General features: G+C 39.4%; 2 protein-coding genes across 3 annotated transcripts in view; both read right to left on the bottom strand.

Moving 5' to 3' along the window:
- Positions 1-22,435, bottom strand: part of LOC145488928 (uncharacterized) — a 74,263-nt gene that overhangs the window by 45,564 nt on the left and 6,264 nt on the right. The window contains exons 2-9 of one of the 2 annotated variants that reach the window (XM_081467782.1): positions 19,160-19,428; positions 18,159-18,273; positions 17,102-17,227; positions 16,199-16,306; positions 13,778-14,383; positions 12,675-13,012; positions 12,391-12,532; positions 10,341-11,911 (exon numbers count right to left, since the gene is read on the bottom strand). In XM_081467782.1, the coding sequence (XP_081323908.1) occupies positions 11,736-11,911; positions 12,391-12,532; positions 12,675-13,012; positions 13,778-14,383; positions 16,199-16,306; positions 17,102-17,227; positions 18,159-18,273; positions 19,160-19,428 (1,880 nt within the window). In that variant the 3' untranslated portion in view covers positions 10,341-11,735. Of the gene's footprint in view, positions 1-10,340; positions 12,533-12,674; positions 13,013-13,777; positions 14,384-16,198; positions 16,307-17,101; positions 17,228-18,158; positions 18,274-19,159; positions 19,429-22,435 lie in introns of those variants that run through there. The other variant, XM_081467783.1, reaches the window with a different exon arrangement.
- On the bottom strand, positions 7,435-10,012 carry LOC145488940 (fibrinogen-like protein A). The gene is made up of 2 exons (XM_081467795.1): positions 9,514-10,012; positions 7,435-9,217 (listed from the first exon to the last, which is right to left on the bottom strand). Exons 1-2 carry the CDS (start codon positions 9,677-9,679, stop codon positions 8,679-8,681), a joined length of 705 nt encoding a protein of 234 aa, XP_081323921.1. The 5' UTR covers positions 9,680-10,012; the 3' UTR covers positions 7,435-8,678.

The following is a 22,435-nucleotide window of genomic DNA, read 5'->3' as shown; positions in this document are numbered from 1 at the left end:
AATAAATCTTAGTAGGTATATTGTCTTTGAAAAGCCCTGTTGGGGAAAGTCAATAAAGGATGTATGTATGTACCTATGTATGTATGTAATGAGTTCCAATAACGGTTCGTGTTTCAAACAGCTTAGAGCCGGTTGTACCCTTTACAGCGCTCTGGCAAATGCATTCTTTTGTTCCTATCACTTTCCACAACGTACCTCCTTCAGTGGTCATGTCACAAAAGACCTTTAAAGGGTTTCCACTCCCCTCGGGGTCGATCCAGTACTCCCCGTCTCCTCTGGAGCCTCCTGAGTCCCGGATGTGCTTGCAAGACCGACCAGGTTGACTGGAATGCAAACCTACAGTTTCAAAGTGAAAAAAACATATGCTCTTCCATGGAATAGCTAAAGACACGTTTGTGACAACAAGATCAGAGTTTTCCGTATGCTACACCCGAAACGGTTAGTGGCTTTCAGAAGGGAGCAGGGATGTGCTCCGAGGGTTTTTCCCCGATTTCTCCGGTTTTCCTCCCTCCACAAAAACCAACATCTTCAAATTCCAATTGGACCAGGAGAGAGCACCCGCATGAAAACCAGCTAAGGCTGATGTGTCTTCCTCTCTAAATATGTATAGTCGGGTTATTAAGATTCAGTCCAAATTATGGGTGCAAGTTTCAGTTCCCGAGGTAAAACTATGTCGACATCTTTTTGTACGAAAAGTGATTGAATTGTTTAAGAATTATTTTGACGTTATGTTAGTACATGCCGCGGTCAGCAAGCCTTGGCAATATGAATTTCAAGCTTGAGAGATGACTGTTTAAGGCCCGGCTATTGCACCAGGCAAGTTTAGTTGTAACTTGTCCCGCAATTTTATTCCGACTCGTGTTGCAAGAACAACAATTGTCCTGTGTGACATCCCCAGAAATGAAAATGTCTCACAAAGATTTTGCTGTAACAGACGTTTCACGAAGTAGCTAAAATCAAGTTCCGTAGCTTTAAGCAACGCTTCCAACAAAGCTGCAAATAAATTGTTATGCATGGAATGCATTCGTTATGCATGGAATGCATTCGTTATGCATGGAATGCATTGGTGGTCTTACTCTAAACAACGTTTCCTGCAACTTGGGCCGCAACGACATTGGCGAGCCAAGTTGCATGAAACATTAGCTAGCGTAAGCAGGGTTTTTGCTATTTAAACGAATCAGTCAATCGCGTGTGACGCATTATTCAAATACATTTTATCGTCTGCTCACTTACCTCTATATTCCAGGCATCTGTATTTGACTTGCAGATATTTGTATGTTCCCCTACATGGATCGCCGCCAAACACTGAGCTAACTGCTTGCAGCTGACATTCGGTTTTACCGTTACACCTTCCCCGCACGATTTGAAGAGAATTGCTGGAACGACAGTTTGTGTTGCTCATATGCAAATGGGGGCACGTTTCTTTGTCCAGCCTGCCATAGTTCGCGTCAAGCACGTCGATGCCTTTTGTATTTTGGCATCTTATGAATTCTTTGTCGTTCTCACAAATGACAACAAAGTGCGTCTCTACAGAAACTAAACGAAAAAGAAGGCAGAGGAATGGAGAGAGATATTAACAACAAAGAAAATCTTGAATCACTGTATCCTCTCTACCTGGTCTCACACTTCAACAACAATAACAACAAGCATTATAAAAATATCAACAAAATTGTCCACAGCACTGACACGATATAAACAACAGTATCAAAGTCAAGATTAGAACAACGCCACAACACAAATAACACCATTAATAATACACATGAAAAAATTACTCGATTCTGATTGGCTAAGAGCAGTGCAGTTCAAGTGTAACACCAGTGCAAAAAGTGTAACATCAGTGCAAAAAGTGTAACACCAGTGCAAATTACACATCAAAATTCTGGATTATGATTGACTGAAAGAAAATAGGAACTTTTCTAAGAAAATGATATGGCTTAAAATGATGACGAAAATTTTGTGCTGAAACTTTGAAAAAAGTTTTCTCAAATGAGAAAAAATGGCTTCAAGAAAGATCTTCCGGAACTTCCTCCGCGCGAATTTTTTCATGTTTATATTATTAATAAGTAATCATACGGTTTTTCTCGTTCAATTTGGAGTTAATTTGCACTTGTGAGTTTTTCAAAAAGCTGAAATTACACTCGCCGAAGCGGTTCGTGCAATTTCAGCTTTTTGAAAAACTCACTTGTGCAAATTAATTCCAAATTGAACGAGAAAAACCGTATGATTACCTATACTAATAAGAACAACATTAATTTATATCCCTGTGTCAACTCCCTCACCCCCACCCTCCCCCATCTCCTCCCGGTTTAAGCCTCCTAAACTCCTTTTCACTAAGGCCTCGTCAACACGTATCCGGATACTTTTGAATCCGCAACTTTTTCTTTCCGGATTCAAAAATTTCCCCGTCCACACGTGGCAAAAATATCCGGATTCGCTGCCGAATTCGCCGTATGCGTGTGGACGGAACCGCATCCGGAAAGAAAAAGTTGCGGATTCAAAAATATCCGGATACCTGTGGACGGGGCCTAAATTTCGTAAGAGTGTTCCCTACCGTTTTCACAATCATGGCCATTAAATCCGGGAACACACAAACACTGGTAATCTCTGTCTGTAAAACCGGCCTGGCAGGTTGCGTTGTTCTGGCAAGGTTTCTTTTCACAAACATTCTTAATAGAAAAGAAAACAAAAAGTATCCAGTAATGATTCGGCGGGATTTGAGTTTTTAATCACACCTACACCCCCTGACCAAGTACGCCCAAGTAGCAAAATCCATGTATTTTAACTTACTTAGCGCTTATGGCGGTGTGGTAATCTTTGATTATTGGAAATTAAATAAACTATATGAAAAGATTAAGATTGATTAAGAAATTATTCTTAATCATTTTAATTAATACGAAATAATAATTCGGATCACTGACAAATGCAAAAGTAAGAGAAACCAGTTTGAAAGCCGCCTCTGACAAAGATTCCTAACTTTACGAACTTAAGTCAAAAACTGTAGCATGACGTCATGAAGAGTATTGGTGGATTTTGCTAATCGGAACTGAAGTTAATACACATTACAAAACCTTATCCACGATCCAAGATGACAGACTGGCACTTCGATTGACAGTCTTGAAAGCCCTAGACCGCCTTGCAATTCGTAAATTTTGCCCAAAAACAATCCCCACGAAAAATATTGGCCGAAAAGGTCTATATAATAACTTAATAAGTTACATACTGTAACTGGTTTTATGTTTACCTCAGCTCCGCGATGCACATAATTTTCGTTCTTCGCGAGGTCGCCTGAGTGTTCGTTGTCGTGTTCATAAGTAGCGTTATTCAGATCACATTTGTGTTGCCCATTTGCCGCTTCCATCTTGTTAACATTATAACTGGCACAGTTTAGCTCCAGGTAACATTGCAGTCGGCAGATATCCTCGTTGCTGACGTCAATAGTTCGTATTACGTGATTCTCCAACTGGTAACCAGGTATTGGATCAATGATGAATCGCAAATTACGACAGTGACCTGAAGAACGCAAATTTTTAAATGTCAATAAGGCCTGTGAATCTCTTACTTATTTATATTAAATTTGTTTTTAAAGCAAAATGAGGGAAACAAATAAACTCTCGATTCTATTTGTTTTTTCATCATGGGTACTTTTTATTGTTTTATTCAAATCGAGAAGACTACGAATGACAGTTTAGTGCAATGAAGCCCAGTCTTCCCGCTCTACATAGAACGGGGAGACTGGACTGCATTGTGAGAGGAAGAGTTCAGGGACTGGGCCGGACTATGAGTGTAATGATTGTTTGTCAAGGTGGATAAACAACGAATTTTATTAATTTTGCTTTGACAAAACACTACAAGCAACGACAGCCGTTTAATAAATTTGCATGGGCATATCAAAACCACCTGTTTAAGAGAAAAGTGTCTAACGTTAACTTGCTCTCGGCATGCCATTTTACCTTAATTATTGTAAAAATCTGTCCCATAGCCCTTTTTACGGTTAGCTTTTATCATTTACATCACAGTGTAATCCAACGCGGATGCGAGACAATTTGGGGCTGAAACTACAAAATAGTTCGAAATTGCCTCACATCCAAGTTGGATTATATTGTAATGCAAATGAGAAGGGACAACCTTACGTGAAAAGGGTTATTTCACAGAAACTGTCGATTAACGTTTGGCAAAGTTTGTGCAAAATTTAGATCAGTTTTCTTACTTAAATTCGTAAGAGAGGCTATTCATGAAAACATTCATTGTTTCATGTTGCGCAAACTCTAGTCAGGGCAATTCCCAAGGATTGTTAATATCAATGAACAAGGATTTCATGCAACCTCGGAGAAAACATTTCAGTTATGATCGAGTGTACATTCATCTGGGATAAACCGGTCAGGATCAAAGATTTCTCGAATCACTGTGTGCCAATAAAAACAGGATGGAAACACACTGAACAAGGATTTATCGGCTCCTTTAATTTGATGCACCATGATTCGAGTGATCTTGGATCATAGATCCCGATCCTGATCATGATCCCCAAGGAACGCAATCAAATCTTATGTCTTCACAAGTTTGTACGTTCAAAACTGTTGCTCAACGACGTATCATAAAGGGCGATAAATTTATCGAATATGAGCTGACTATATCGTTTTCCACATGCACTAAAAACTTGCGGAGAAAACTAAACTGCGATTGAACGCTCATTAGTTTTAGCATCCACGATCATGCGAGTATGATTGCCAAAACAAAACTAAAAGGCTCGTGAAAAAAGGTTTAAAATGTTCCGAGGGCACTAAAAACTATTGTCTGTCTTTTTGCACATCGTCAGAAATAACGATAAACCGGAGAAATATTCTCGAACGCTGAATGAAGGAACCTTACCTTGTGCCTCCAGGATCAAGAAATCCAATAACACGAGGGCTGAGCAGAAAAATAATGAAAACATGTTTACGACAACACGTCGAACTTTGCAAAAACTGGCTAGAAATTTTACTTCAAGCGAGAAGCTTTGCAGAGTGGTTCAATGGCGTGAATCATAAGCTGAGCTGTAGCATCTTGATTCAATTTTTAACTTGTTCCTTATTCAAATATACCAACTCAATAGGTTAATCAATTTTTGGTCATCAGAGCTCCCTACGACTTAAGAGTTTCCTCGTATGGTGATTGGTACATGGCAGCAATCGCATAGAAAAAAGATCCTATTATTTTGACAGATTGTCACGCTGTTGTTTCTAATGTGAATAAGAAAAGAAGCTTATTACTGTGTTTATGTAATTTCCCTTTGTGCTAAAAACAAATTGAGTTAAAAACTTGCCCATTTTTCAGATTTTCAACTGTAACATATTTTGGCCTTCTACCCACACGTAAACGATGAAAAACGGAAAAAGGCTTTTTCACAAACCTTCACTTCATACTTTCTCCCGTCCTGGGACTTGCCAACATTTCAGGAAACTGTCCAAAATGTCCAAAAGTTCTGAACTGCGCTTGATGAAATAAGCTTTTTATGACATCCTATATCTGTTACTGCATGGAAGTTAGATAAAAATAGTCACTAAGCAGATGTTACATTTCATTGGGGCATTTCCCGGTTTCTGACTTGAAGAGGGGTCACGTTCCATTCGGACTAAACAAAGTTTGCGGAACAAAATGGAATGGTATAGAAGCTTTCGTTTCTGAGCATCCGTTTTGAAAATTTCGCTCAACCTCTCGGGTGAACTAGTCCGGAAATTTCGGAAATTTCTGTCCCATTTGGTATTTGAATTGGGCAAGACAATCGTTTCTAGCTCCTCTAGCCGTAATACCTATTTCTGGTATGTTTTGGCGCGGGAATTTGTACCAAATTTCAACGTAAAAAGCCAGGCTTGGGGGAATTACGCGCAATTGTGGAAGGAAAGACAAAGTTCTTCAAGGGTAACAAAGATCATCTATCGAAGCCCAGTGGAAATAGACCACTGGCTGAAGGATTATTTAACGAAGTATGAGATACAGCTATCAGACCTCGGATGGAATGAATGAAATAAGCGTTGAACTACTAGTTGTGATGTTTAAGCTTCCTGTAATTAGTCTGTTAAACTTAGTTTCATATGTAGGGCCACAAGGGAGACTAGAGCCTTGACTGTAATTAAGCACCCTATTGAAATAAAATGTCATCATCATCAACTTGTGGAGCTCGCACAGAGACTGCTTTAAACAGAGTTGAAGGAAGACGAGCCTTCTCATTGTGGGGTGAATGAGGACGTGCCTTTTCATTGTGGGTTAAGTTACGATGGGTTCTCTGTAGGAGTCAAAATGAAGAAGGGGCCTTTTAACAGGGATCTGAGGGAAGATCAATGTTTTTACGGTGAGCTGAACAAAGGTAAGCCTTTTTCTAATTAAAAAGGGGAGAGGAAGCGAGACGTTTTCGCTGTTTCCGACCCCGTGGTGTTAAAATTTGTCAACAAATGGAGCGAAGTCGGCCCCTATTCCGACTCAATCTGCATTTTGTGTTTAACCGAAGATGATTATTCTCGTTATAGTAACGGTATCCAAGAAAATTTCATTTGTGGAGGGGTTTCACAGTATATTTTGCATTTTGTGTAAAGATCGTACAGAGATGGAAGGGATACGAAGCGTTCATACCACACAAAGGGTCAAAGACGGAACAATGAAATTTGCAAAGAGCAACGGTTGTCCCGGCGACGTTTGGAACTGAGTCGCACAATTTTGATTGGGTAAAAGCCGTCCAGTGTCAATCAAAGTCGTAAACTTGCATTATCGTGACAAAGACCCTTTAAACATAGCCAACTCACTGATATGTAATGTTTTATTAGAGAACTCGCACAAGCAGATCAATAGTTATTCAACAGATGGCATCTGTTGATTTAAAACAAAGGGATTAAACGAGTAGAAAAGAAAACAATTTTCTGGGAAATTTCGGTCTGAATCTAAAACATAAATATTTTAAGGCGCTAGTTGTCCAGTAACTTTCCATTCATCCATATTATTATCGTGGTATTTAATAAACTGACATTGAAATTTCTTTATTGATTTGCTGTCATTCTCCTGTCATTCATAATATTAGACCACTTAACAGTTCTGTGAAATGTAACCGAGCCCCGCATGAAAATGGGGTCTTGGCTGTCTGTTATTGGTGATTTAATTAGAATGGAAATAGTAGAACTTTTTACGGTAGCTTTGCTATTACTTTACGCTGAAATTCTGAGATTCATCTTGGATGGTACTGTATTTGGCTATTATCAGGGAATAAGATGATTGCTACAGTTGCTTTTCTTGAGGCCTGAGCAAAAACATCCGATAGGTAGTAATGCTACCGATGATGGTAAAATAATTTTGTCATATTACGTTCAGTAAAACTATTAGAAACGATTGATTTCTAAATTCAGCTTAAAGTGCCTATGAAGTAAACAATAATGCGCTTATTTGAAAGGCTTTTCAAAGTAAAGAAGGAAGGTGTTTTCCTTTTTGGAATATCTTTTTTCGTTTTAGAGATATTCACGTTTTTGCATTACGCAAATGAGGAAAGTGATGACGTCATAGGTGGTTCCTCTAAAACAGCACAACACTCAATCGAGAATAACTCTAGAAATATTAAAGCAGTGTTCTTCAAACTTGGCAACAGCAATGTACATTACAAAAGAAACAAAATGACACCAACTATGCTGTTGCCATGACAACACTCTTGGCTCCAGTCTCTTTCTGTGAAAAACCAAATATCCCCATTTACAACCTTTTAAAGTGGGACAGAGGGTCTTGCTTGGAACTCACATGGTTCCCATATTGTCTTAACTCTCCCAATTAGATTGGTGGGAGTGGGTGATCCCTGTTTAAGATAATATCTGGGAATTTTAGTCTTAATTAAAACAGAACCAGCGGCATAATTGTTGTCATGGCAACAGCACGACGGGTGTCATTATGTTCCTTTTGTGATGTACATTTCTGGTGCCAAGTTTAAAGAACACTGCTTTAATATTTCTAGAGTTATTCTTGATTGAGTGTTGTGCTGTTTTAGTGGAACCACGTATGACGTCATCACTTTCCTTACAAAAACGTAAATGTCTCTAAAACGAAAAAAGATATTCCAAAAAGGAAAACGCCATTCTTCTTTACTTTGAAAAGCCTTTCAAATAAGCAGCAATTATTTTTTACTGCAGAGGCACTTTAAGTGCTGACCTGCTATTTACATATTTCGTCAACTGAAACGTGTGGTTCGCACGCCGTAACATTACGTTTTATTTATTCGTTCATTGTTTTAGCTGATGCAATGATTATGCCATCGTTATTAAATTATTTTCAAAATAAACTACTGTTGAGACCAAGTCCAGTCTCACCCTTGACGTCCGTAAACTGAAAGACGACCATTGAAGTAGATCTCTTTATACCAGAAAATCCAGACGAGTTTCCGTTCCCGTAAGCCAAGGGTGTTGGTCAGAGTTAATTTTCTCCAAGTTGTGTTCGTTTACCGTCGCAAAGTTCGTTTTCCATTTCCGGCTCCGAAGAGGGAAAAAGCTTTCGTCACACTATGTTTACGTGGAACGGTTGTTTACAAACGTCATTAGAAATCCAGTTAATTTACTGTCTAAAAAGCGGAAGCGCTTAAAACTTGTAGAAGACAATATCTGAGCATAAATATTTTGTTATTTCCGTATTTGGGCACAGATGGGCTGACGTCGTTTGGGGATAAGTGTCCCAAGGAGTTAACGAACAAAGACTTTCCAGAAATTACCAGAAGACACTCCAACGTTTAAGTCATCACATTCCCATCTTGAGCCACCTGGAGTCAGCAGCCAGTGATATAAAGATTTTTCAAAAGCACTGTCATAGTACAATCTATCTTGATCTCGAGCATGCCCCCATTTGCCAATGTAATAGCTCATACCATTAAATCCCCACTGGCGGCAAACTCCTGCTAATCTCGAGTTGTCATTCTCCATTCTAACAAACGAGCCACAGGCATCAGGCTGGACATCCGTCTGACCGCTGAAGTACTGGACTACAGCTTCACCAGTGCTGTTGGCGACCGTGGTCACATGGAACGTACGCCCCTGTTGTTTACTGCAGTGGAATCTCAGCTGAGTGAAAGACACGTGTGTTCTGAGCTCATTCATGGCACTCTTTGTCAGAAACGTCTGGTTATTGCGATAGTTGCTGATTCCTCTGTATGACGACTCTAGTAACAACTGCGGTGTGGAGGATGAGCCGTCAAGCACAGCGTTGGAAACAAGAAGCCAGCCTCCTGAAATCAGGGTAAAATGGTCACTTGATCAAACAAATTAAGCTAGCTGTAATGGCCACTTATTACACGACAAGAAAGATCATCAAGATGTAGAAAGCAAAGTAAGTCATGACTGCAAAAAAACATGAGATTTCCTTTCGGAATTGAGAATGAACGCTTCTAGTCGAACGTAGTGATAGTGTGGTATAGCTCCTATATAGTTTCGAACAGCTTAGAGCCTGATGTACCCTTTACTGCGTTCCGGGAAAAGCAAACGTTTTTGGACATTATCGTTGTTATCACTTTCCACAACATACCTCCGTCAGTTGTCATGTCACAGAAGACCTTTAAAGGGTTTCCACTCCCCTCGGGGTCGATCCAGTACTCCCCGTCTCCTCTAGAGCCTCCTGAGTCCCGGATGTGCTTACAGGACCGCCCAGGTTGACCGGAATACCAACCTACAGTTTGAAACAGAAAGAACATGTGCTGATCTACGAAATGGCAACAGAAACATTTTTGACAACTTTAGAACATCAGAGCTTTTACCTCTGCTACACCCGAAACGGTGTGTTACTTCACAATTTATCAGATTTCTACATTTTGGTTCTTTTTAATGTTTTTGTACTATTTCTGAATTAATCGTATTCAGGCGCTTTTTCGCACTCTGTTAAAAAGAATTTAACTTGCTGCTATTGGTAGGTTAAGATCATAATAAACAACTGTTTTCTCAGTGACCTGTGTTTACAACAAATTAAATAATCTCGGCGATTTGTGCATATATTTAAATTCAGTCCAAAGTAGTGATGCACGCTTCAGTTCAATTTAATTGCTGCTCATTCCAATTTAAGTCCAGTGATTAAATTGTTTTAAAAGAGTGATGTTATACAATTATATGACTAAATTATCAGATCTTGGGAACATGAAATTCTGAAGTTCAAAATTGAGTGGTGATTGCCTGTTTATAAGGACCAGTTGCACTTAGAAATTTCTCCTACCAACTTCCTCGCAATTTCATTTTAACACAAGCTGTAAGAAAAATTGTCCTGTGAGACATCCCTAGAAATGAACATGTACTTGCAACGTTTTTGTAGCAACAGACGTTAGGCGAAGTAGATTTCGCTACAGTTGCCAAGAGGTTTTACACTTTTTAATGAATGAGTTGCCAGTAATCGGATACCCGTGTTTGCGCGAAGAACTCTGGGATCGTCAGGGGGCAAACATTGCTAGTCGCTAGAAAGGAATGTATGGCGAAAAGTTGTTTCGAGGTACAAGAAAACGACTTTTGAGAGAGATCAACGCTTTTTCGCCGTTGTTTTTATCGCGAATGGATTTGGGCAATGTTGATATGTGGAATATGTGAGTTTTTGTTTGAATAACCGTGAAATATGTGACAAAATCCACCGATAAACTCCGTTGCTTGCGTGAGGTTTTTTGTGAAATTTACATCGCGTAATGGTCTGAAAATATTACAAAATTAATTAGGTATAAATCGAGGGGAAATATCCCAGTAAAGCCTTTTAAGTCGTGGACAGGCTACTTTTGGCTTATTTGAGAGCTCAGTCATACAAATAATACTGGAAATAAGCCCGGTGGCGATCACTGTACTGTCTAGGGTTGATTTAATGACAAATGAGTCCGCGCGACTCATGCTGTGTAGCTACTGTGTTGCTCAAAGCCTTTGTTTTGCTTTTACAAGCACGTATTTAAGTGATTTTCCTTTTCTATAACAGATCAAGGGTGGCTCTTTGAATATATCTCTGAGCATTTGTATTTAAAAGTGTCATTTGTGCGTGATTATGCTTTCCAAAGTTTGGTATTGACAGTTGAGTGAAATTGCCCGACACAAAGGGTAGTAGTTGCTCCTGCAATTTTCGATTTCTGTTTTAGAGCTTCTTTTCTGTCTTTATATTTAACTTCTCGGAGGATCTTTTCTACCATTTGCTCCGGGTAGCCTCTCGAGATCAGGCGTGTATTGAAATTTTCAATATTCTCTTCAATGTATTTCACAATAAACCTCACGCAAGCAAAAGGGAGTTTATCGGTACATTTTATCACTTATTTCGCGGTTATTCAAACAAAAACTTCCACTGTCGATGTATCAACATTGCCAAAATCCATTCGCGATAAAACAACGGCAAAAAAGCGTTGATCTCTCCCCAAAACCATGTTTTTGGGCGTCGAAACAACTTTTTCGCCATACATTTCCTTCTAGCGACTTGCTATGTTTGCCCCCTGACGATCCCAGAGTTCTTTGCGCAAACACGGGTATCCGATTACTGGCAACTCATTCATTCAGCCTTATGTTGCAACAACGTTGTGCATTGCACGTTGTAACTGCAACTTTTTTTTGCATTTAAACGAATGTGTCAGTTGCCTGTCACGCATTATTCGAATACATTTTATCGTTTGCTCACTTACCTATATATTCCAGGCATCTGTATTTCACTTTTAGATATTTGTATGTTCCCCCACATGGATCGCCACCGAACAAGTTGTTATTTACATGTAACTCACAGCTGGTTTTGCCGTTACACTTTTCCTACACGATTCGAAGAGAATTGCCGGAACGACAGTTTATGTTGCTCATGGCCTGATGAAGACACGTATGCCGGTCCAGCCTGCCATAGTTCGCGTTCAGTCCGTCGATTCTTTTTCCGTTTTGGCAGCTGATGATTCCTCGTTTTTCCTCACAAATTATAACTGGCCGTGGCTTCACTGCAGCAAATAAGAGAAACGAAGAAAGGAAATGAGGGGTAAAGGAGATATTAAGTAAAGGTAAAGTCTGAATACGAGTCAAGTGGCCCCTCAGGCCGCAACTTATCCCGGTGTCCGTAGCATGAAGCGACTAGGAGTATTTCTACTCCCCCCTGGATGGGATGCTAGTCCATCGCAGGGATACCCCCAGCATTAAGTTCGCTGGTACCCATTGATACACCTGGGTGAAGAGAGGCACTGAGAGTAAAGTATCTTACCCAAGAACACAACGCAATGTCACCGGCCAGGGCCAGAACTTAGACCGCTTGATCCGGAGTCGAGCGCACTAACCATGAGGCCACCTCACCTCCCACAAGGAGACATTAACGAGGTTTTTATTGTTTTAAATCTCCGTAAGGTGGGTTATTGAATAAAAAACAAACACTTAAATCGCAGAACTTCTTATGAAGGTTTTTGAGATGGAGAGCATTCCTCGTCACCTTGCAGACAGCCATACAGCTCCACTCTCATTGATATGTGCAAGTGATAATCAACTGGTACAAAACGAATGTACTGAGATGTGATTGGTGGGTTGAGATTATGATAAACAATGCTGTCCTGGTCTGTATTTCCAGCAAAAACCTGAAAACAAGTAAAAAAGGAAGGTGAGAGAGCAGAAACCTCGCACATGATAGACGCCATTTCTTTTACCTGCTACCATCATTATTGACTGGAAGTGGGAATGAAGTATATGAACGTATCATCGAATCGTAAGACTTTTTACCTCATCTGTGTCTTGTCCTGGTTCCCTGTAGAACTGGAATTCCTCCTCTTCCTCACCGTACTGCAGTTTGTACTTAGTTACCCACTGTAAATAATGTAAGGAATCCCTTCCTTGGGTTGCTACTCGTGTCACTTTAGTGTACTGAGCTCCCAGATCAACCTGCAGCCACGGATTATCATCACTTGCACGAGCGGCCCAAGCCCCGGCTGCCTTGTCTGGAATTTCCTGAAAGTTTAGCCTTGCGTGTGAGGCAGCATGTAAAGAATCGGCTTCCGATGAGACGGTAATCTGTGCATCAGTGATTGTTCGGTTTTCCATACCGAGAGCGTCTTGACATTCTGAGGGTTTTAAGAAAAAAAATTAAACCCTTAGGTCATCCGAGTAATTTTTTTCTTTTTTTTTTCTTTTCCTTCTTTTTGTTTCTTTTTTCTTTTCTTTTTTTTTTTTTTTTTTTGTAGTTTTATTTTTGTATACTTTTTTTCTCGACTTATTTTATTGATGGTTTGTTAACAGTATATTTAGCTTTTTGTAAAGTAACATTGTAATTGGAGCTAGTATTGTAATTAAATAAAGGAAAGAGTATCATAAGTATAACAGCATTGTTGTTTGTATTCGCGTTAGTATTGTAAAGTCCTGTAAATAATGTCAATGAATTTAACGTAAGAAAAAATATATTTTTCATGATCATATTTCACACGTTCGGAATCTGTTTTTTTCGAATAAACCGCGCTATCACGAATGTTCAAGATACTAAGCAGCTTAGTAGTTAACAAAATGTTAACAAAATGGCGGCCGCTTCTTTGCGTTTTTCGAGTGTCTGTGAAGGGGATTTAGACAATTTTCTAGTCCAGTTTTGAGCGACTTATCGATTTATACTAAAACAATTAGATTGTGCGTTCTCGATTTCTATGGGTAATAGTTGATGAGGGCGCAGCCCGAGTCTTTCATCTCGGTTAAGAGATTTGGAGACTCACAAAGCTCATGCTGTTGATAGTGAGAAGATTGAAGTATAATAAGAAGAATCGTTATTGCCACTGAGTAGGAATAAAACTGTACATCCTACTTTAAAACAAACATAATGTATTTACCGGCCAGTTTAATACCTTGATTTATGGCGGCCTTTATTTGGGCTTCATCTAGTGCAGCATCGTAAATTTTCATTTGAGCGATTTTTCCTTTGAAATATCTATCTCCCTTGACTCCCATCAAAGCTTTCGGGTCGTGTGTCGAATTCAAGGGGCCTGCATCAATATTTTGTGACTTGTTTAAAACTCCGTTAATGTACAGTGAGTTCTCTCCCGTGCTATGATTGTACGTTGCAGCAACATGGACCCACTCTCCTACCGCAAGAGACGCATCTGTATTTATTTCTTTATTATGGAGCTCGTGATAGAACTTGCCATTGAGGTTGATCCATATACCGACCCCATGCTCAGTTTGTCCGTAGTTAAACAGTGGTCCGTCTTGACCTCCAGGTTCAACCCAGCACATCAGCGTGATTGAGTGTGACTGGGGCACCTGAATTCCATTGTTCGGGAATTCGATGTAACTCGTATTTTTGCCAAAAAACTCATAAGCTCCTGTTGGTTCAGTGTAGGGTCCGACTGTAAGGCCCACAGCTCCTAGTATTCCGGAGGGCTGCTTGTTCTTTTTTTCTGCGGCTTTATACTCTCCATCAAGAGGGTAGAAGGCAAAAGGTTCTGGCAAAACTAAAAAAAAAAAAGAGAATTAAGTTTTAACTGAGCAACTACAAAGTAAGAGCGCTTTTCACTTACGTGTAATTCGCGTTATTAAAAACTGGATCACTGTATGATAATAATAATGATGATAATGATGATGATGATGATGATGATGATGATAATAATAATAATAATAACAACAATAACAATAATAATAATAGTAATAATAATAATAACTAGGGTATCTAAAAGATAGTAATGCTGCGGCACATTCTGTTGATAGTGACATATTTTACGCAGTGACTCATCTACAACTTCATGCATGATGACACATCGATGGCGAGGGATCGTGACAAAAAAGCACATAGTGATCTGAACTATGTTTGGACATAAAACGATACACATCAATCTCCCCTTTACCAGATGGCAAAAATCGAAAGATGTGGAAATTGTAGGAGCAAAAAGCTAACTTATAAATTTTGTACTGGTACGCATAAAATATCTCGATCCAGAATGTTGAAATTGACAGACTGTGTCGAGGATGCGTCCATCGCGATGTATAAAAATGTTAAAGCGTTAGTTTAAATTCGTGTTTGGATGAAAAGGAATAGATCGCAGCATATATAAAATTAGCTTGTTCTACGGTTTTCGTTTGGTTTAATTATTCTACAAGCTTTAGTAACGACAATTTCTCTTCATTTAAAAATTCGACCAAGGAGGCGAGATCGCCAAGAAATGACATACTAAGTTTAAAATTAAGGTGTCATAATTAATCGTCCAGATTTACAAACTTTCACATACTGTATTAAGAACAAAAGCAAAAGTTGTGAAAGTCAAGCTCGATCTCCTTCACATCGTTTCACAGGCAAATCAGAAGAAAACATAAACCTTAATCTTTCTCACTGGAATCCACGCGAAAAAGGACGACGGCTCGACGGTGTGACAACCTCGTGTTGTTCGTGGCGCAATGCACTCTGTCAAAAAGTGGCGCAATGCACTCTGGTTAAATGCAATGCATTCTGGTAAAAGTGATGAATTCGAGAATTCGAACTCCCTTCTATATATTCTTCATAAATCATGATGATGTTGCTGCTCGCTCGCTACGCTCGCTACGCAGCGATAATAATAGTAATAATAATCATCATCATAATCATAATCAACTTTATTTATTGAGGGTAGCACACAACAGTAATCACTGAAAAACCAGTGGCCCTCATAAAAACATTTACCGAATAAAAAGATGACGTGTTAAGAATTAAAAATATAGAAAGATTCTCAAATATGTAACGATAATATATAAAACTAAGATGTGAGACACATTAAAATATTAAAAAGCAAAGCATTGGATCAAGTCTAACAATTAAAACAAGAAAATTAAAAATTTAGATGATAAGATGGTCCAAATCCTCATAAGTCCATAAAATGTTTAAAGCTTGAAAGATTGGGTTGGTTTTTAATGTGGGCAGGCATCATATTCCAGAGGCGGCTAGTCGATAGTGCGAAAGACCTGAGAAAGATATTTCAACAATGCAATTCAAGAGTTTTCATTGGCTTAGCCATCATGGTGCATGAGTCCTTATACTATGCTCTACAAATATGGGAAGCGCACACGTGAGTTTTGGGCCTTTTTTATTTTCATTTTCATTTAGTTTTCTATATCTTGGAGACGTTTTTAATAAAATAATTACTCTACTCTCGCTTGTTGTTGTCAGTTTTCTATATTTTGAGGGCGTTTTTAATAAAACAATTATTCCCCTCGCGATTTTCGGATATGAGATGGGATAGACAACTCGGCGCCACGGGCCTCGTTGGCTATCTAAACATATATATATATTTCATAGTTACCAATACAGCTTTTTCCACTCCCGTAAAATCCCTCTTTGCACGTGCACAGATAAAATCCCTGGGTGTTGTCATCACACTTGTCTGTTTTAATAGCACACTCGTCTATATCTAAAACATTAGAGGAATTTCATCAGATTAAGTTAACTTGAGAAGTTCCAGTCTGGTTGAAGTGTCAGTATTCCCTTTGCGAATCTTGGCATGCAATTTAACTGACTATGATATAACTAGTTCAACGAAGTCACTTTTAACTATAACCCGGAAGTGAATAATTGCTTGTACTCAGAGGCGTAGCCAGGATTTTTCAAAGGGGGGGTCACACTGTGTCAAAGTGAGGGTACTTACCAGATTGTCATGTCGTTTTCTGCACCTATTGTAGGTTGTTTGCTAAGATAGGCTTACAAAAGGGGGGGCTCACGGGCACCTCAGGACCCCCCTAGTTACACCCCTGGTGCTTTTGTTTTGGTGTCCTCAATTGCTGCTTATTCTTGTAGGTAGGTGAAGTCTACACACGAGCCAAGTGGCCCATCAGGCCGGAGCTTATCCCGGTTTCCGTAGCATGAAGCAACTAGGGATATTTTTACTCCCCCCTGGATGGGATGCTAGTCTATCGCAGGGTACCTCCCAGCATTAAATTCGTCGGTACCCATTTATACACCTGGGTAGAGAGAGGCACTGCGAAAGTAAAGAGTCTTGCCCAAGGACACGATACAATGTCCCTGGCCAGGGTTTGAACCCGGACCGTTCGATCCGGAGGTGAGCGCACTAACCATGAGGCCATCGCTCATTCTTGTGCTTGTGCTTATTGTTATGATTATGATTACGAGCCAGAAAAAAAAAACACAGGCTTAAGTATTAATATAAAGAAAAATGCCAAAATCAACAGATTGATGTTCTTGTTGATACCAGTGCAGTAGTTTATTCCATCTCCAGAAAATCCATCTTTGCATGTGCAGTGATAGGATCCCTGGATGTTGTTACACACAGCATTAACATGACAGCTGTGTGTTCCTTTGGTGCACTCATCGATATCTAAGACAACAAAATATATTTCATTGGAATTTGGTTCCTTTAAAGTCGTCTGACAGAGATATAAAAGGTTCGCATTTATGTTATAATGCATCTCGCCTGTTATATAGAGAATACTACATAACCCCACAAAGATACGAAAATTCTCTCACAGTGTTCAACATGAGACTGAGAAAAATTTCGTATCTCCAAGCGACCATGTAATTTTCTTTTTATGATTAAAATCCCCATAATACATAAGCATACTAAGAACGACGTTTTCGAAGATTTTTCGAAGATTTACGACCACTTTCCGAAGATTTGCGAAGACTCTCCAAAAGTCGTCGGAAGGCCACATGAACGTTTCCGAACATTTTCGAAAATTTCTCAAGATTACCGAAGACTGCCGAAGATAGCCTAAGACTTCCGAGGAAGATCCGAAGACGTTTCGATCATACACCAACAGAGGTAAGCACAGTTAAAGAGTCAAAAATGGTATCGAAAATGATCTCGCACGTGTGTGGATAAAAATGATATCTTTACATGCGAACTAGCGATATTAGCGATTTGCTACCACTCGGTATACCACTAAATTTTGAATAATAAATATTCGTATTCCATTGTTAGGTATTAAAAGGAAAAAGTGTACAAAATCATTTTTAATCTTTGCATAGTCATCAGTGCAAATTTTTCCATCTCCATGAAATCCCTCTTGGCACGTGCACGTGTAGGACCCTGCTGGGATGTTCTCACAGTTGGCATTTTCATCACAGCTTTGTTCCTTCATAGTACACTCGTCCACATCTAACGGAAGAAAATAATATTTCACGAAAATATGGTTCAACAACAACCACATTTCCATCCCTGCCTTAACTTCCCCCAGCCCTCACCCCATCTCCTCCCGGTTTAAGCATCCTAAACTCTTTTTACTAAATTGCGTAAGAGTGTTTCCTACCGTTTTCACAATCATGGCCAGTAAATCCAGGAATACACAAACATTGGTAATCTCTGTCTGTAAAAGCGGCCTGGCAGGTTGCTTTGTTCTGGCAAGGTTTCTTCGCACAAGCATTCTTCAAGGAAAGAACAAAAAGGTGGTGAAACTGTCACATATCATCGACTAATAAGCACATTATGACTGGTCGCGCGGGGAAACAGTGAGTTTTGTTTCCCCAAGACCCTCATTGTTCCTCGAGGCGAAGTCTCGGGGAACAATGAGGTCGACTGTTTCCCCCGCGACCAGTCGTTTAGTGTTTTGTTATACGTTCTAACTCAAAAATAGAAAAAACTGCGAAGAAATCATTTGGTTGACGCCGGCTGGCTCACAAATTTGCCGCGGTTACAAGGGGCACGACCTGATCACGCGCGAGTCGGAAGTTCAAGTTGTCGTTTCCCTGGGGAGTTAGTGATTTTTGTTCGAACTAGGGAGTTGGTGAGTTTTGACCCACAACATGTGACACGTACTCTTCCAATCGGAAAACGTATTTTAGTTGGGTGGTATATATAACAATGACATTTGAACACCGATAAACTCAGAACCTTTAATTTCTATGTGTGTCTATGATATTTACTGTGGAAAGTTTTGCGTAGTACTAGAGTAGGTTTTAAGCCGAGCGTTTGTGGCAGTGTAGTAAGCTTTGATAATTGGAAATCAATTATATAATAGAAACATAAGCAAACGCCAGTTAATCATTTCAAGATCGAGTGGTGGCGGATTTGCAAGTACAAGTTGTACCCTTGTCCCCAGGCTCTTACTCGGATTCAAATCAAGATGACTGACTGGCACTAGCTTCTATTTGACAGTTTTCAAGATCTCGCGGAGAAATTTGTCACGTAATAAGACCACTTGGGATGCCTCACAGTTGGTAAATCTAGCCAATAAAATCCCCAGAAAAAGTAAATTGAAATAATGGTCTACTGTGATATCTACCATCTTTAACCTGACACCTAAATGTTTACCTCTGCTCCGCGATAAACATAACTTTCGTTCTTCACGAGGTCGCCTGAGTGTTCGTTGTCGTGTTCATAAGTAGCGCTATTCAGATCACATTTGTGTTGTCCATTTGCCTCTTCCTTCTTGTCAAAATTATAACTGACACAGTTTGGCTCCATGTAGCATTGCAGCTCGCAGAAATCCTCATTCATGACGCCAATGGTACGTATCACGTGATTATTCAGCCAGTGACCATGGATTGGAGCACTTGTGAATCTCAAATTGCGACATTGACCTGAAAAAGATAATTTTTGACATGTCATTCTTACTCCCAAAAATTACTTTAAAGTTAAATACATTATTAATGCAAATTTCGAAAGATGGAGGGGGACGCCTCGACTTGAATTCATGTTCGGCGGTGGACCATTCTCGAGCCAGGCGGATGCGTTGTTCAGGTTAATCGAAAACCCATTCAGGCTAGCCAAAACGGTAATTTCTGCTATTTGTTCTCAGTGCAAATCAAGCTGGAAGACCCGTTATCCACGTTGCCCCTAATTCCGTCTTAAAACTGAATCAAGCAGGGCTGTTCATGCCGGGAGGTCCATTCAGCGTTCTGCTACACACTCATGGACTGGTGGTGAATATTATTTATTAGTATCACCCAACTAGTGGACTAATGCAAATCCTGCATTTTGATTGGCTACGCTACTAGGGGACTATTAGTAATAGTCCTCGAGTAGCGAAATTGGCGCCACCGAGCGTGACGCTTTCTTTCGTTTTATTCCCAAATAAATATTTCTTCAACTTGCATTTGCTAACTTTATTATTACCTTTTCTGTCCGACTAGTTGGGTGATACTAAAACAATTAGACCCTTCGCCCTTAAGGGCCACGGGTCAATAGCCCATTCGGCTTCGCCTCATGGGCTATTGACCCTTAGCCCTTGAGGGCTACGGGTCTAATTGTTAATTAACTTATTGATAGACAGGAGGAAATCCGAAGCTATACTTAAATTAAAAATTGAAACTTGTATCGATTTCTGTGGAAGTAAAATAAATATTTTAATTCGCAGACCAAACTTGCAAAAAAGTTTTCAAACACCGGTACTTTGTCAGCTAGTCGGTATCTCGAGTAGATGACGAAGCCGCAAATAACGCAAACTTTAAACACACAAAATTTAACATAAAAGGTTAAATGTGTACGCAAGGGTGGTTTGAGCTGAGCAAATGTGTTGTCAGTTATTCAATCTTGTCGAGGATTACGAGAAAATTGTTGTCTTTTCTGCCGAGAAACAAAACCACATTCAACAACATATTACTCGGTTTAGTTTGCCAAGGAAAAGAAGACCTGTAATTACTTCAGCTTAGTTTTATGGAAGACTATATATTGGACAGCCTTTAGTTTTCATATCTACAGATTCAAATTCACAAATTCAAAGGTGTTTTTGCAAATGACGGATATCTACCCAAAAACCCTACATCAATTTTATTGATTTGCTTACTTTTATCTGTTATCATTGAGAAACAGTATTTTCAAATTTCGCCACCGACTGCATCTGCTGGCTTCAAAATAAACCTAAAATAATTTCTTTTGGAGTTAGTTAAAAGCTCGAATTTGTTTCACGTTAAGTAAGGAACATTTCTTTGTAATATGATTTTTCACTCTTTTTAGAGATGAAAAATTTTAAACCCATTCACTGGTTAAAACGCTTTAGAGCTTTACAAGGTCTCGACTGCTGCAACTGCAGTCTTCGACAGGTGCAACGACAAAAAAGCGGTGAAAACGGATCTGACATACAAATGCTATCAATTAAGAATACAACAGAATAGAATTATGGAAGAAATCTAGGAATTTTGTTGAAAAGAGTGCTATATTGTCCTACAAGTAGTCTAGAGTTCCTGAAAAGTCTGAAAGTTACCATTGTACGCCAGGATTCCAACTACTCTCTAACACAGTAATTGCCTTTGTGTTACCATGGAAAAACCTCATATACATGGCTAGCAAGTCTACAGCTTTGAGCTCCTGCAGTTTAACGGTCACGATTTTTACATGTAACATGCCTATATGTTACAAACTTTCTTATAACGTGCTAGGCAAGTATTTCGAAGATATACCGGTGGTTTTTCTTACACGTAGAAACTTTTGTACATATTAACCAGGTGAATGTTGTGAGCATTCATAATCTGCATTCATAATCTGCGCAAAGTGTTGGCTGATTAATTATCATTCCGACCGCGGCAAAGCTAGATATTAGCAAATTCTTGTCTTGACATACGCCTTAAGTGGAATTGAGTCAGTCGATCAAGTCAGTCGATGAACTGTCGTTCATCCTTTTGGAACACGGTAATAACAACAAAACAAGCTGCGCTTAAACAAACATATTCTCGAATATTGACTGAAGAAAACCTAACCTTGCGTCTCCGGGATCAAGGAAGCCAACAAGACGAAGACAAAGCAAACAGATACAACGAGCATCTCTATGATGGCCACGTGAAAACCAAAACAGCTTCAAAATATCACATTCCAGCGAGGAGCTAAAACGTCCGGTTAAACTTTGTGTACTATAAAGAGCTAAACTTAGGCACTTCGACACCTGCATGCCTGAGTCAGTTTAAACTTGTCAATTTGTTAAACCACCAGCCCCAGAAATATTAAAGCCACATATTAATAAGTTCCTCCGGACTGTGGTTGGTGGATGAATTATTTTTTTTTTTTATTGGCATGGTAAACAGTGCTATGATGTTGACTTACTGTCACGATATTGTCTCTAAACGAAATAAGAAAGTGGTAATGTTGTTGAATTAACGTAGTTACCACGTAATATAGTTTTCGCGTTTTACGCGGAAATACGACATTTTTGTTTCAAAGATGTTAGAAACGGAGACTTGATTCGCATTGTGACCCGTGTCCTGTTTAAATATAAAAAAGCGTGCTATCTCGAGGTCGCTCGACACTAGCTGGGCTGTTTAAATTTGTCAGCCTGTATCAGTAATTAATTTGATTTTTCATTTTTCTTCGGAGTGACGCAAATCATAAACTCATAGACAGATTCTGCTAACGTGGATTTCACGATCTTGGACATTCGGTGACCCCTACTTTTCTTTCCAGAAACAGATTTTATTTACATTTATCTCCACAATGTCCAAAAATGAACAAAAACCAATGTGAGAAGTTAAAAAAAATTCAAGATTTCTGTCCACGGGACATCGAATCCTGCCATCTTGCTGCTGAAAGGCGCGTGAAATTAAACTATGGTCGCTAAATGCGAACTTGTTCTTTAAGGAACCGCACCAGTTGACTAAA

This window comes from Orbicella franksi, chromosome 6 (assembly GCF_964199315.1).
Source record: "Orbicella franksi chromosome 6, jaOrbFran1.1, whole genome shotgun sequence".
Lineage (NCBI taxonomy): Eukaryota > Metazoa > Cnidaria > Anthozoa > Scleractinia > Merulinidae > Orbicella > Orbicella franksi.
Note: the sequence above shows the minus strand (reverse complement) of the source record. Positions and strands in the feature narration are given on the sequence as shown.